This window comes from Tursiops truncatus, chromosome 3, assembly GCF_011762595.2.
Source record: "Tursiops truncatus isolate mTurTru1 chromosome 3, mTurTru1.mat.Y, whole genome shotgun sequence".
Lineage (NCBI taxonomy): Eukaryota > Metazoa > Chordata > Mammalia > Artiodactyla > Delphinidae > Tursiops > Tursiops truncatus.
Window position 1 is genome coordinate 163,535,966 of NC_047036.1, and position 14,978 is coordinate 163,550,943.

Below are 14,978 nucleotides of genomic sequence, written 5' to 3' on the forward strand. Positions count from 1 at the left end.
GTGGCGGAGGCATCTGTGAGCAATAAGGGCTGGGTTTGTCCCTCACCCTGGGGGGGGCCGGGCTCTGGAGAGGGGGCACCTCCCCATACCCCCTCACAGAGGCCTGAGCCCCTGCCACCCCCAAGACTGGGAGGGGACTCCTTTTTCTAAAACACAGAACTCAGCCCAGCCAGCCAGGCCCCCTTCCTGGAGGCCAGCCCCTCACCCCAGGGGAGGGGGCCTGGGGTCTTCCACATCCCTGGGAGGCAGGGGCAGGGCCCATGGGGAAGGGGCTCAGCCCCTCCAGCCCTCCCTTCATCCTGTTATTTATTTGGATGGTTTCAAATCAAGACAGAGTCCATGTTGGAGGTGATAAAGAACTGTTTAAAAAAAAAAAAAACAAAAAAAAAAAAAACCAAACCCAAAACCCAACAACAAGAACACTTTGCGTTGAGTTTAGACACTATTTATTACCGGGATTACAGGCCTGGCCGCGGTAACAGACTTTTACATGGAATTGTTTAATTATTTGTACTTTTCATGCCAGAAAATAAAAGTTCAGAATCTTACGGCCTCAGATATGTGTACAACGGCGTGCGGGGAGTGTTGGAACACGTGTCAACAGCCCCGCTGTGTGGCTGAGTGCAAGCTGCTGTCCCTCTCTGGGCCTGAATCTCATCTGGAGCCTCTCGGCCTTCCCACAGCACTCTTGTGATTAGCAGGTGGGAGACAAGTCCAGGTGGAAGCCCAGACAGAAGTGGCCCAGGGGCCGTCTGTCCAGTGGCGCCAGGCTGTGCTGTCCACGGGGCATCTCAGGTGAGACCCCCAAATGTGGTGCCAGCCTGATGGGGAAGGAGGCCCGCACAGAATCTGCAGAGCTGCTTCCCCTTGCACTTAGCCCTCTCGCACCCCTGGCTGATTCCACACCCGAGCAAAGACAGACAGATGAGTTGGGGAGATCACGTTTATTGTTTGGAGGTCACAGGTCAAGTCACTCTTCCGCGCCAGGAGGGGAGGCAGATGCCCTGGGTGGGGGACAGGGTTGGGTTGGGGGGGGCACCAGGGCGGGGGTCCAGGGAGGGCAGCCTCCTTTATTCCACCTGTAGAGGCACCTGGGGCCGGGACCGTGGCTCTGCCCCGCCTGCCCCCAGAGCAGGGCATGGAGCCCCACCCGGTTCCTGCCCGCTGGGGAAGGCAAGGAGACCCAGAGGGGCAAGCCTTGGTCTACAGACTGAGGGGCAGGCGGGCAGCACCGCTGGGGGCTGGTTCCACATCTTGAGGTTCTGGGGCCGCAGAGAAACCAAATGAGACACAGATGGAGATGGGTGGGGGGAGCATCAATGCGACCTAGACCACCCCCTGCATCCCCCAGCCGAGGCGGTAGGGGTCTCACCTCCCCACCCACCTCTGGGCCAGGCCGGGTGGGGCAGGGCAGGGCTAGAGTTCATCGTGGTTGCCTGAGGCAGGCGGTTCCGGTGGTGGCTCTGGGCAGGCGGCCGGTGTCATCAGCTCCATGAGGTACTCGCAGCGGCTGGGCTCCGTGGTGCTAGTCACCACTGTCTCCTTCCCACACAGCAGGCGCACCTGGGGCGGGTGGCAGGCAGGCGGGGCTCAGGCAGGCTCGGTGGGCCTGGGTCCCCCGTACCGGCCCAACCCACCGGGCACTCACAGTAGTGGAGCGGTTGGGACCCTGCCAGCAGCCTGTGCCCTGCTCATACTTCATGGCGCTGAACTTGTCGTGGTCGGGGCCAGCCCACGAGCCCCAGGTGCTGCGGGAGAGTGGGGTGCTGAGCGGGGCCGGCCGGGCGGCCGGGGGGACCAGGGGCTGAGAGGGGGGCCCAGCCTGAGCCCACTCACCCGAGGCTGGTGGGGGAGCCACCGAGTTTGGGTTTCTGCGAGACGAGCTTGAAGGGGCAGAGCCGGTAGACGTACCTATCACGGGATGGGGTGCGTGGGTAGGGGAGACCCGGGCCCCAACCTACATGACATCCCCCCCCTGCAGGGGGCACACAAGTACCTCAAACTCCAGTGACTGCTCCTAAGCCCCGCTCCTCACTCCCCCCATCCTTGCTCAGGCCCAGGACCTCCCAGCCCACCCACCCCGCCTGTCCGTGGGGGACGCACTCATTGGTGGTGAGCTCGTAGCACTGGCTGTACAGGTAGGCAAACTCGCCGTTGGGACCAAAATCAAAGGAAATCTCCTGCTCCAGGTTCCTAAAAGGGGAGGCCGGGAGCTTAAGCGGCAGCTGGGGCCGCCGCAGCCCGACTCAGGACAGCACAGGAAGGCCCGCTCCGGTGGCAGAGGGCCTCTTGGGGGCTGGGCTCTGCTCCCCATCACCTGGGGACCCTCCCTGCAGGAGCCACTGCCACCTTGCCCGAGGTCGCCCGGGCGACTCCCCATCACCACCTCCCCTGGGGAGCCCAGCAGCAGGCAGCTGTGGGGCTGGTGCAGACGGCACCGTGGCCACACAGGCACCCATACCTGATGGACTCCTCCACGTCCTTCAGGGACCGCTCGGCCTCTTCAAACTTGTTGCGGGCCTCCTGGGCAGCTGGTGGGGGTAGGGAAGGAGGTCAGAGGTGCCCCGACTCCCAGCCGGGAAGAGAGGGAAGGGGATGCCGCAGCCACGCCGGCTTCCCCCAGCCCCCGGGCCTGCTCTGGACGAGGACTGGGCCCAAGAAGATTCTGTGGGCCTCGCCAGCCCCAGGGCAGACCCCACCCCACTGCCTGGGTTCTCAGCTCCCGCAGGAGCAGGGCCAGGGCTCCCGGGGCCCAGCCAGCTCCTCACCTGCCAGAGGTGAAACAAACAAGCAACAGCCCGTGAGGAGGCAGGAGGGCCCCTGGGGCCGGTGGAGGCGGTGCTAGCCCTCCCCAGGCCCCAGAAGCCCCCTCCAGGCCACCCGAAGTCCCCTGGGCTTGCTCGGGGCCAGCCTCAGCCCGCCTCTGGGAGCAGGTAAGGCCTCTTTCTTGGGCCCCTGCAGGTGCAGGCGATGAGGAGGCACTCACCCCTCCCAGGCTCCACCCTCACCATTGATGAAGGCCTGTGTCTGCTCATCGTAGGGCGGCATTTTGTCCTCCTCTGTGGGGCTGGCTGTCTGGGGGGGCACGACTGGGGGTGGGGTCTCCTGGGGGGTGGGGGGGACAGAGTCAGCGAGTGACCCCCCCCCGCCCCCATCACCCGCCTCTCCCCTGAACACACACCTTGGGCTGCTCCCCTGGCACCTGGGAATCCTCCTCCTCCCCCTCCTCCCCGCCCTCCTCCTCCTCCGTCTCCTCTTCTTCCTCGTCCTCCTCCTCTGCGGGCTGTGAGGGGACCGGGGGCTGCTCCTCCCTGGGCTCCGTCAAGGCGGGTGCAGGAGGCGACGGCAGGTCGGTGGGCAGCACCTGGCAGACGTGCGGAGCAGTCGGTGCTGTGGACTCGGGACTCCACCTCCCACCCCCAGGGCTTGGGTCCAGGCCTCGCGTCTCTAGCCCGTCCCAGGAGCCTGGCGGGAGGGAGGGACAGTCAGCTGGGAGCGGGGAGGCCTCTGTGGAGGGGGTGGGGTTGCCCAGCTGGCCAGGGTGGCCCGGCGCCAGAAAACGGAGGCCGTTCCTTCGTGAGGCATCGAGAGGCGGGGCGGGGGGGGGCAGGACCACATCCCTTTCCCTCCCCCCACTGACCTCGGACCGGTACTTGTCCCGGATGGCAGCCCAGATGCGGTCAGAGAAGGAAGCGGCATCTGTCTGCGTGTCTCCCCCGAGAAGGGTCTGTGTGCGTTATGTTGGGGTGGTGTCAGGAGCAGGACCTCCATGTGCCTCCCTGCACCCCAGGCACTCTCGGAGGGGGTGGGGGGCCCCTCAGGCCGTGGTGCCAGGCACAGCACGCCCTGACCTCCCGTGGCCAGGCCGGGGCCAGGCTGGGTGAGGCGCGGCAGCCAGAAGGGGGCAGCACAGGCCTGTGGGAAAGGAGCGGGGCCAGAGAGGTGTCGGGTGGGGACTGGAGAGACCAGGGAGGGAAACTGAGAGGCAGGGGCACCAGAGGTGCCCAGGTCCCCGGAGACAGAGGCAGAGGGGCAGGGGGGCGCAGTGGGGACCAGCAGGACAGCGACGGACGGGGGACCAAACCAGCAAAGACAAAGAGCTACAGGCCCAGCCGTGAGGAAGGTGAATCAGGTACGTGCACTTGGCGGGGTAGGCGAAGCAGGTGGGGCACGTGTATGCGGAACCTGGCTCCGTCCAGATCAGACACCCCTGGGCACCTGCGCGACCCCACCAGGTCCCAAAGGGCAGGGAGAAGCGGCCCTGGGTGGCGGCCCTGGCCTGGCCGCGTCGGCCACGGTGGGCACCCCAGCAGCCCTGGCCTGGGGCCAGCCGGGAACCATCCACGGGAGGAGCCCACGGCCAGCCTGTCTTGGGCCCCCTGGCCCTGAGGTCCCCCTGGGGCAATCCCCTCCAGGAGTCCCAAGTGAAGGGGCCGGTTGGGTACCTGGGCTTCCCCTTCTGATAATGCCCCGTCCCCATCTGTGTCCAGCTCCGGGTGGGTCTGCAGCTCAGCCACAGAGACCCTGCAGGGGCACAGGCAGAAGCCAATGGACGGGTGAGCCCACTGGCTGCTGGCCAGCTGCCTGCCTCCCCCTGCCAGGCCCCCCCCCGCCCCGAGAACTTGCTTCAGAACCTTGGGGCAGGGAGGGGAGAGCAGCAGGAAGCTGAGAAAAGATGAAGTCTGGGGTTCGGACCCCTCTGGCCCCCACCCCCCAGGAGAAGCAGCCACCCAGTCCCCACCCTCCTACCCTCTCCTGAGGCTCCACAACCCTGAGGGGCTCAAGGGAGGGAAGGACACAGGGGTGGGAGGAGGAGATACCTGGACAACCCTGTGTCCCCCAAGACCCAGCTTCCACGTCCTTCCACCCTTAGAGCCCAGCACATCGAAACTGCCCTTGGCCTGGCGCCCTCCCCGCAGCCAAGCCCCAATACCCACAACGGCCCCAGCACCACATTCTGTCCCTCCACCCGCACCATCGCCAACCAGGGTGCGGACTGCCCCTGCCCATTCTGCCCCCTTGGTCCCTCCGAAGCCTCCCACCAGGGGGCTGCCCAGCCTCCTCGTTCCCGACAGCCCACCCTCCACCGAGCCCTTTGCCTGGGATCAGCCAGCAAGTTCAGGGGCGCAGGGGGGATTCTGACTTTCACCAAAGTGTCCCAGGCCACAGAGTAGGCTTGTGAAAAGTAATGGGATCCCTAGTCCCCTCGCGGGCCCAGCTCCTTGAGGGGTGGTTTCCCTCATCTCCTCCTCCGGGGTTGCTCTAAACCCATCTCATACATGAGCAAGCAGAGGCTCCTTTAGAGAGGGCTTGGGACCAGCTCGGGCCCTGGGGGCCCCAGGGCGAGGAGGTGGGCTCTGGCTGGTTTCTGAAGGCGGGGATGGGAGGAGGGAGCCCAGGGCAGGCAATGCCACACACTCACGCCCCGTCCATGTCATCGTCCAGCTCCTGGAAGGCACTGGTCGCCAGCTCCTGCTCTCGCTGGGCCTTGGAGGCGGCCAGCTGCTCTGTGGAGGGACCAGCCCATCATCCTCTGCACCGTCTACAGCTCCCGCCACCCCAAAATCTGCCCTCCCCAACGCCCCAGGGGGGCCCTCCACTGGGTGCTGGGGCCCTGAGTCAGGCCACTATGGGGGTGGGAGCAAGGAGATGACAAGGGCTGGCCGGTGCAGGGGCAAGGGGGCCAAGGAGGCAGGAAGCACCAGATTGGGGGGAGATCCTGAGGGCTCTGCAGATGGTCTGAACGATCGGTGGCTGTGAGAGGCAGGCGGGGGACCACGCACTAGGTTTGCCATGTCCGGGAGGCCCCCGCGGGAAGAGGCCAAGCAGGAAAAAGGTCAGGGGACGGAGACTGGGGTTGGGGGGCAGCCAGGCGAGGGAGATGTCCTGGGGGCCCAGGAGAGAGGGGAGAGGCCACCTGCGCGGAAAAAGGGAACTGGGAGTGGCCAGTGGACACAGAGCCTTAGCCCCATATCTGCTCTGATGGTCCCTCCTCCGCCTGTCTGTCTCATCACTAGCCGGCTCAGGTGGGGTTCAGGAAAGCAGCCACGGGGGCAGCTCCATTAGGAAGCTCAGCCCTCTCCATCAGGACAAGCGGCCTGTGTCCCAGGAGACCCCACGAGACCCCAGCAGACTCCGCCGACACCGTCCTCACAGACGAGGGCCTGAGGCTCAGGTGGATGAAGGGACCCGCCCATGGTCACCCAGTTGGCAAGGGGCACAGCCGGGGGCCCAAGCCGGGCCGTCTGCCTCCAGAGCCCGTGCTCATCCCCACCACCCTCTGGGAATCTGGGTCAAACCCTGGCATGTTACCCCTGAACCTGAGTCGGCAACTCCATGCTGAGAACTCGGGCTAAGGGAAACGGGGCATGAGTACGCCCAGCCTTGTGTAAAAGGACGCTCGCCGTGGTGCAAAACAGTGGAAACAGAAGCAGAGAGAAGACAAGAGTGAATTCACTTTCTTTTCTTTTCTTTTTTTTTTTGGCCACTCTGCGGCATGCGGGATCTTAGTTCCCCAACCAGGGATCGAACCCACGACCCCCTACAGTGGAAGCACAGTTTTAACCACTGGACCACCAGGGAAGTCCCTGAATTCACTTTCTAACACATGGCCCAGCAAGAAAACATCAGGAACCTGGCACCAAAGATGAATGATAAGAAAACACCGGCAACTTCGGTCACAAAGGGCCAACACCCTAATACACAACAGGCGTTTACAAATGATGAAAACCAGCACTGCGAACCTGATAGAAAAAAATGGCACCTGGATTAAATAAATCCTGCCAGGGTCATACATCGGAATAGACACAACTGTTAAAAGGAAGTAGGGTCCAGACACAAGGCTACAGTGTGGATGACCCGTGACAACACGATGTTCAGGGAAAGAAGTCGGTCACAAAGGCCACACGCTGCCTGGTTTTGTTGATATGAAACGTCCAGAACTGGCAAACCCATAGAAACAGAAAGCAGATGAGTAGTTGCCAGGGGCTGGGGGCCGGGGGGATGGGGAGGGACTGCTTGATGGACATGGAATTCCCCTTTTGGGGAGACGAGAATGCTCTGGAACTAGATAGCAGAGATGGGCGCACATGGTGCATGTACTTGATGCCACTGAACTGTACTCTTCAAATTGGCTGAAATGGTAAGTTGTACATTTTGTGGATTTTACCACAATAAAAAAAAAAGTGAAGGGTCTGAGTGAAAAAAAAGGAAATGAGGTACACATAGACATAGCACAACACCCATACACCATGTAGACCAGTGCTGTCCAACAGAACTTTCTACAAAGATGGACATGGTCTACATCTGCTGGCCAAAATGACAGCCACCAGCTACACGTGGCCACTGGGCACTTGAAGTGTGGCTTTGGGGTCGACACCCAGAGTTACTACCCTCTGAAGAATTGCATCTCTGCCTGGGATGGACAAGAAAGGTCTGGAAAGGGCTTCCCTGGTGGCGCAGTGGTTGAGAGTCCGCCTGCCGATGCAGGGGACACGGGTTCATGCCCTGGTCCGGGAGGATCCCACATGCCGTGGAGCGGCTGGGCCCGTGAGCCATGGCCGCTGAGCCTGCGCATCCGGAGCCTGTGCTCCACAACGGGAGAGGCCACAACAGTGAAAGGCTCTCATACCACAAAAAAAAAAAAAAAAAGGTCTGGAAGGTTTCACGCCTCCTGGTAGAGATTAACCTGGAGGAAAACTCTCCCTTTCTACTTTACTACTTTCAGGATTGTTACCCCCAAAAATCTTTTTAACAGAGAATATGGAAGTCAGATGGGATATTTTAAATCACATGGAAACTAGGAAGAAATAGAGCAGGGAACTCCCAGCCTTCTTTCAAGGCCCCAGTCACATCCCACGTCTCTCACACACACTCACACACCCCACCTCCAATGATCTGGCCTTGGAACTCATACCACCCTTAAAAGTCCAAGCTGGGTGACCCCCTGTTGTGCTGGCCCTTGACAGGTCTGACTTGGTCACCACCTACTCACTCCAAAACCCAAGACGGCAGAGAATAGTAGAAGCAATAAGACCCCAGCAAAGGAGGGTAATTCCAACCCTCAGCTTTACCTTTCCAGCAAACAACCCCACCTGCTTACACTACCCCTCCTCCATTTCCCTGTGGGCAACTACCCACCCGACACTCAGGCCTGACCAATCAGAACCTGTGCTGCACCTCCTGGCTCCAGGGATCGGTTCATGGGCAGCCACGGGACCTGGGACAAGCCAATAGGAGCTTGCCCTGGAATTTGTGTTGGGACTTGTGGGAAAGTGGTATTCTCTACTGGCTGGGGCTGCTGAGCCAGAAGGAAATAAACCTAGTGCTGCCTGTGGTTGTGCTGGCACAGGAGGGCAGAGCCTGCCTGGGAAGGAAGCCCACAGAGGAGGAGGCAGAGCCCAGAGGTGGAGGGAGGACTCCTGCCATCCAGGGAGCCTAGGGTCCCACTGGGCCTAAAGCTTCCACTTTTTATGAAGTGGGTTCAAGTTGGGTTTTTGTCACATGTGATCAGAAGGGCTGATCTCAGGAAGGAAGCTGGAAAGTCTCTGTGGAGGCAGCGCCATCTGAGGGCTTGGGGCACAGTGGGACAGACTCACTGATCTGCTGCTCCCATTTCAAGGTGAGCAGGGCTGCAGGATGGGGCCTCATGTGTCGCTGCTGAGCACGGGGCCTAGAGCCCACTAGACACCTCTGTATTTGCAGTGGGAGTGGCTGGAGCAGAGGCCTGGGAGCAATAAAGGGCAGCAGTTTCAGGGGAAAGGCAATCAGACCAATGTGGTGAGTGCACAGGGTGCAGTGCAGGGAAAAGTGCTCGACTCCTCGAGGCAGGGGGCACCATAACCAGGCAGTGGTGGCCCAAACGCTGTCCCACCCGAGGCACTGGGGAGCCGGGAAGACTGCTGGGCAGAAGAATGGCTTGGCCTGATGGAGGGAGGCCATCAGGAGGCCAGGGCAATGCTGGGCCCTGAGCCAGGCGTAACAGGCAGATGACTCAAGCCTCCAGTTAAGGGACAGGGTCTGCAATCAGAGAGATTTGGGCATCAACCTAGCTGGGCAAGGCCTCAGCTTCCTCATCTGTGAAACAGGGCTACGTGTGGGTGCAGTTCATAGGGAAGGGAGGCAGGAGCGACACGATGATCCTTATGAAACAAGCACTGGGTGCTCTGGTCCAGCTATCATCAGTGTGGGAGAAAATATCAGTGTCTTTGTCAGGGGTCGGAACACTTTACTGTAAAGAGCCTGATGCTAAACTATTTTAGGTTTGGCAACCCATGAGGTCTCTGTTGGCAACCACTCGGCTCTGTAGCTGTATCACAAAAGCAGCTGACGTTACGTAAATAAAGGGGAGAGTCTCCTCTCACTCCCCCACGTGGCCTCCTCGCTGCTCCTTAAAAACTAGACAAGGTGCTGCCTCGGAACCTTTGCACCTGTTCCCTCTGCCGGCACCCCCTCCCTCCCTCCGTGGTCAGAGGGCTTTCTCTGTCTTGTTCAATCCTGTATTGCTGGCACCTGGGGTGCACCTGGCCCATGACAGGTACACAGCAAATGCTTGTTAAATGAATGACTGAATTACCGATTACGAGAAATCAGAGCAGAGATAGGAAAGGAAGGGAGAACGCAGCAGATGCTCAAAGAGATGGATGAGATCACAGAATGGCCTCAGAGAGAAGACTGCCGGTTCCTGGTCACCAGCCCGGTGACCAGCTGGAGCCGCACCTCCAAATCCTCCCAGCGATGCCTGGTCTTTTAACTAGCGTGGAATGGGTTTCTGTCCCCCCTCTCCCTTCTATCCTCCTTCCACCATGTGCCCCTGCACAGAGCAGACTGAGAACAAATGCCAAGGCTTCAGATTTCCCATAATGGCAACACAATCTACCAACAGCAACGAAATGCTGGACAAAGCCTAAGAAAATCATCTTAAAACCAACCAAGACAGTAGGAGTTTCCAGGACCAAGAGAAAATCAAGAAGGTAAGAGAATATGGAAGCCGCTTTCACCCTAAGGGATGTTGCCAATCCTGGCAAATGTGGATGTCCATTTTGCTAACTTGTGAGGGAAGAGAAATGAAAATCAAAGTCCAAGGTGAACCGCCCCCCCCCAGCATAACTGTGACCCCACGGGGCTCCCCTCAGGGATAAGCTGGGCCAGAAATTACCCAGCCTATGCTTAGACCTCGGCTACACGGCCTGTGAGGCCGGAACAATCTCCAGCCTTGAATTTGGATTCAAGGGATCCCTGAATGGTAGTGCTCAGAGATGGCAGGAAGCAAAGCCCCTCCTCTCTGGAGAGGACCTCTCATCCTAGACTGCAAGTTACTCCTACTAATGACTTTTAAACACAGCGACCAACACACAGTCAAAGATAACTGGGCACGCAGGGAACTAAAGTGCCATGATTTAAAAAATCAGCAAAACCACAGACGAGAGATAACCAGCAAGAGGCTCCTGGGCCCAGACTCTTCCCAGCCAGGAGCCAAGGCCAAGTCACGGCCACCCTGGGACGTAGTGATGTACCTTCCCACAGCTTCCGGTGCTGGTCCTTGGCCTCCTTCTCTGGCTTCTCAGCTTCTTCCTTCAGTGTCCGCAGCAACTCCACCTGGTCCTCCAGTGACTTCTTTCCAGCCTGCAGCTCAGTGAGCTTTTTCTGGGTAGGCAGAAGACAGGGGCCAGCTCTCTTCCTGTTCCACCCTCTTCCTCACAGACGGCCATCTCCCTGACTCTATTTCACAGGGTGGCCACAGGATCTTTTCAAAGTACACACCCCTCTCTGGGTCTCCCCCTTGCTATGGTTCCCTGCAGCCCACTGGAGAGAAACCCAAAGACGTCAATGTAGCCCCCGAGGCCCTGCATGACCAGGCCCCTGCCCACCTCTCTAGCCCCATCCACCCCACTGCTATCTTAAACTCTAAGATCCAACTGCCCTGACAACATTCAGAGCCCCACTCTCTGCCTCCAGTTCTTCACACATGCTTTCCTTCTGTCTGGAACACTCTGCCTGGCTAACTCTGAATTACCCAACAGATTTAAGTTTAGATGGAAGCCTCCTCCTCCAGGAAGTCTTCCCTACTTCCTACCCCCAAGACGGGTTCGGGGAACAGAGGGACCGGGCAAGAGTCTTCTCTATGCCTTACAGCCCCGAACATCCCTTCTCCCCTCAGCCCTGGCTATCACTTTGTCTGTGGGTCCCTCCCACTAGTTGATGCACTCTTGAGGCAGTTCCACATCTAGTTCCACGTTTGCTTCTAGCCATGATGCATGAGCCCAGTGCATCCTGGGCTTCTGTGGCTATTTCAAAAACGAATGTGTGTGCTGGGTGGACTCCAGCCTAGGGATGGGGGTCCCAAGCTGTAGGGTCTTAGCCCAAGCCCACACGGGATCACTTTCCTCCCAAGACCTCAGCCTGGTCTGCTGCCAGGATCCTCCCACCTGCCCAGGAGGGCAAAGATCACCCGGAGCCAACCTCACCATGTGGCTCCCCAGCATCCTCTGAACTCGGGAGGTATCACACTGGCTCTGAATTCACTGCCCCATAAATTCGGGAGGTACCTCTCTAGCCAGGCCATGGGGGTGGGAGAGAAAAACCTGGAAGCTGCCCAGGGCAGAGAAACAGAGCTGGAGCCCTTACTCAGTGGGTCGGGCAAGAGCCCAGGAGGAGTGTTGAGGACTCTGACCCATCTAACAGCCAAGAGGGTGGTAGACGGGAGGGAGAGACACACCCCTGGGGGTACACCCTCTTCTGCCCCCCCCAGCACCCACCCTATTGAACTAACGTGACTGCGACTGACTGACCCCCATCTCGAGTCCTCCCCCAGACTGGGAAGTCACATAGCCATTAACCCTAACTTACAGATGAGAGAACCCTGGGACCGGGATGCAGACGTGTCCCTCCTGTCCTAGGGGCGGCAGAGCTCCTCTGAGCCCACTTCAGTCTGCACCCAAGGCCCAGGTCGATGCCTGTACTGGCTGCCACCCACTTGGTACCCGCTTAAGCGACGACTAAGCGCCAAGTGGACAAACGAGTGAATCAAGGCGCAGAGAGACAGTAACTGGCCCCAGGACACCACGAGTCAGGAGCAGACGTCAACCCCAGCCGGCCTCCTCAGCCTATACCTCCAGGTTGTCCTGGGTCAGCCCCACCAGGCCGCTCACCTGCTTCTCCTCTCGGGCCCTCTTCCAGTCCTCAATTAGGATCTTTTTCAGGCGGAACCCCTCGCGGGTCACCTCCGCCATCTGCTGTAGAGTCTCTCTCTCCTTACGGCCCTTCTCTCTGGGGAGAGGGGACACATAGGCACGATGGGGTCGGGGGCACTTAGCATCCACCAGGTCTGCTCCTTCCAAAAGGGTTCAACACCCATGCCTTCACACCCTCTATGTGGGCAAAGACAGGAGAACAAACCCTCCTCTCCCCACCTCCCCAGGCTCTCTTGGCCTCAGAGTCCCTCATCCCTGTCCTTGGGGGGAAGGACAATGGGCAGGGTTCATCCACCCTCAGGGTCAGGGGAGGGACTGGGGGGTGCTGGGATGTGGGGCTGGGAGGTGGCTCCCAAGAGAGGGAGGAGAGAAAAGCACAGAAGTCACAGACCCCCCAGACACTAAGGGCAATCTGGCCGGTAAGCTGTTCTGCTTAATCCACTCTCTGTTTCAAAGACCTTCCATCAAAAGAGTTTACAGAAGTATTGGGACTCTCAGCTTCTTTGAAAAACAAATCCAGCCCTGCCACCTGCCCTCAACTCACAGGAGTGGAGGACAGCTGTGCCTTTAGATGTCACAAGCCCACCACTCCCTACTGCCTTATACTCAGCCTGCTTGTGCTGTTTAGATTACCTACCTGTGGGCATTTCAGTTTTCAGGTCCTGCTGCAGAGCACAGCAGTTAAAAGCATGCAGTCTCAAATTAGACCGACCTGGGTTTGAGTCTCGGCTCTGCTACCTCCTAGCTATGTGACCCTGAGGAAGTCATTCTCCTTTCTAACCTTGAGCTTCCTCATCTGTTCTTAGGCAAACTGCACCTGCTTCCAGGCCAGAGAGGAAATTGCTGATGGAGCATTCCCAAGGCACCTGGCACGGGGTGAGCACTCAGTACACAAAAACAGAAAAGAGAGGGAACCCTGATTCACCCAGTGGGGCAAGGCAAGGTCTGGAGGGGTGGGGGGGGATGGGGGGGTGTCACCTACGTACTTGCAGGTGTTCTCACAGACGATCCCGCTGTTGTATTCGTCCGTCCCGTCGCAGCAGTCTGAGGGAAGAGGTGTGGGCACCATCGGACCCGGCAGCGCCTCTTCCCTCCCTCCACCCAGCACGCTGTTCCCAACCCCAGGGAGATCTCATTCACCACAAACTCCATCGTTGACCCATCTGGAGGAGATGTACAGGGGCTTGTAGCCAGTGTTGGTGCAGTGGAAGCTGCCGTTGGGACAGGCAGCTGTGCCTGGGGGGACGAAGGGAGGGAGGGTTTGTGGAGTGTGCTCAGAATCCAGCGTGTCACACCCACCGCATACACAGAAGGAACAAGGAATGTGAGAGTAACTGATCCCAAGTAAGAGGAGGAAAGACAGCTGCACGCTCGGGGCCTGAAACAAAACTCTTCAGTGCTCCCTCCTGCCTCTCCTCCCTGAGGCCCTCAGAACAGGACCCTGCCAAACCCCCTCCCCCTCCCCCTCCGGGCTCCCACAGCACCTCCCGCTCTCCTCACCAAACCACTGACCACTCGCTTCTGTGCCCGCTTCCCCCCACTCGACAGCGAGCTCTCTGAGGACAGGACTGGGTCTGTTTTGCTCACAGCACAGGACCTGGCACCCACCAGCTGCTCAATAAATGCATGATGAATGAACGAATGAAGAAAGAGCTCACCTGGTTCATCTGAGCCATCTTTGCAGTCACAGTAGTCGTCATTGACCTGATCAAAAGGGACACTGGCAGAGCCATCCAGGCAAGTGAAAGGCTTGGACTCGTCGTAGAAGTGATGGTCTGGGGAGGGGGGCAAGGGGCTCAGCCCAGGGCAGGAAGAGGCCCTTTCCACCCAATGGCTCCTCTCCCCCCACCCACCAGTTGAGCATTGCCACCTTTCCTGCCCAGAGACCAGAACACTGAGACCGAAGGCTGTTAAGTGCCTCTCCCAGGAGCCTCCCACACCCCACCCCCACCTCTGACCACCTCCAGTGGCCGACTCACTGGTGAGGGAGACGCCCCGGGGTCGCTTGACCTCCACGGCCCAACACATGGGCAGCAGCAGCAGCACTAGTAACATCTCGCTGGAGCCTCGGAAGCCGGAAACGGGTTCTGTCAGAGGAAGGAGGCTGCTGGGAGATGCGCTGTGCCCTCGCGCTGCAGCAAGAAAGGGGTGGCAGGTCAGTGGGAGAGGGCTACTTCCAGCCGAAGGAAGGCACCTCTCCCTCCAGCCAACTGGATTCCTCCATCGCTTCCGGGCAATGAGGGCTCACTTTGCTTCCCATACTGGGGGCGGGGGGGGGTCTCCCCAATCCTGCCCAGTGGAGGGGAATCTCACTTGGCCCAAATCAACGGTGGGGAGATCTCAAAACCTCCGCTCCCCATGAGTAGGGGGTGGTTAGCTATCCAATTCCCACCTTCGACTGCCCCCAAGAGGAAATTGGGGTGCCCTCCCGCCCACTAGTTCACCACCTACACGAGGTTGGGGCAAAGGTCAATATCCACCGCGCCCCCCGACCCAGCAGCCAACTGTTCCTCCCGCAGAAAGAAAGCGGAAATGTGTGGAAGCATCACTTCCGGTATCACGCTGCGTTCCCTGAACGGCGGTTCGTGGCCGCCATGTTGTGAGTGGCAAGTGGCGGGGCCGGAACCGAGACGGCCATCTTGGATAGGACTGTGAAGCCTTAAAGGGAATAGTTCTGAAGGTTAGCGCTTAATGGCGGCGCAAGGTACCTCCATCTTGGGAGTGTCGGGTTCTGCAGCCGGAACAGAAAGTTCCTGAAAAACGCCCGCGAACCGCCTCGGCGGGGTT

At 59.6% G+C, this 14,978-nt stretch overlaps 1 protein-coding gene across 7 annotated transcripts; it reads right to left on the reverse strand.

Annotated features, from left to right (window-relative positions):
- Positions 1 to 929: 929 nt before the first annotated feature.
- On the reverse strand, positions 930 to 14,780 carry PRKCSH (PRKCSH beta subunit of glucosidase II). 7 transcript variants are annotated; one of them, XM_033854236.2, is made up of 17 exons: positions 14,643 to 14,780; positions 14,171 to 14,323; positions 13,850 to 13,966; positions 13,332 to 13,427; positions 13,178 to 13,235; positions 12,150 to 12,267; positions 10,515 to 10,644; positions 5,423 to 5,507; positions 4,446 to 4,524; positions 3,641 to 3,727; positions 3,182 to 3,364; positions 3,009 to 3,105; positions 2,462 to 2,531; positions 2,104 to 2,193; positions 1,837 to 1,911; positions 1,649 to 1,748; positions 930 to 1,563 (listed from the first exon to the last, which is right to left on the reverse strand). In XM_033854236.2, the coding sequence occupies exons 2-17, from the start codon at positions 14,244 to 14,246 to the stop codon at positions 1,417 to 1,419; spliced, it is 1,608 nt and encodes a 535-aa protein (XP_033710127.1). In that variant the 5' UTR covers positions 14,247 to 14,323; positions 14,643 to 14,780; the 3' UTR covers positions 930 to 1,416. The 7 variants fall into 7 exon arrangements, with proteins under 7 accessions (XP_033710127.1, XP_073659336.1, XP_073659334.1 ...); XM_073803235.1 differs by lacking the exon at positions 14,643 to 14,780 and having other exon boundaries at positions 930 to 1,004; positions 1,385 to 1,563; XM_073803233.1 differs by lacking the exon at positions 14,643 to 14,780 and having other exon boundaries at positions 930 to 1,262; positions 1,385 to 1,563.
- Positions 14,781 to 14,978: the final 198 nt, after the last annotated feature.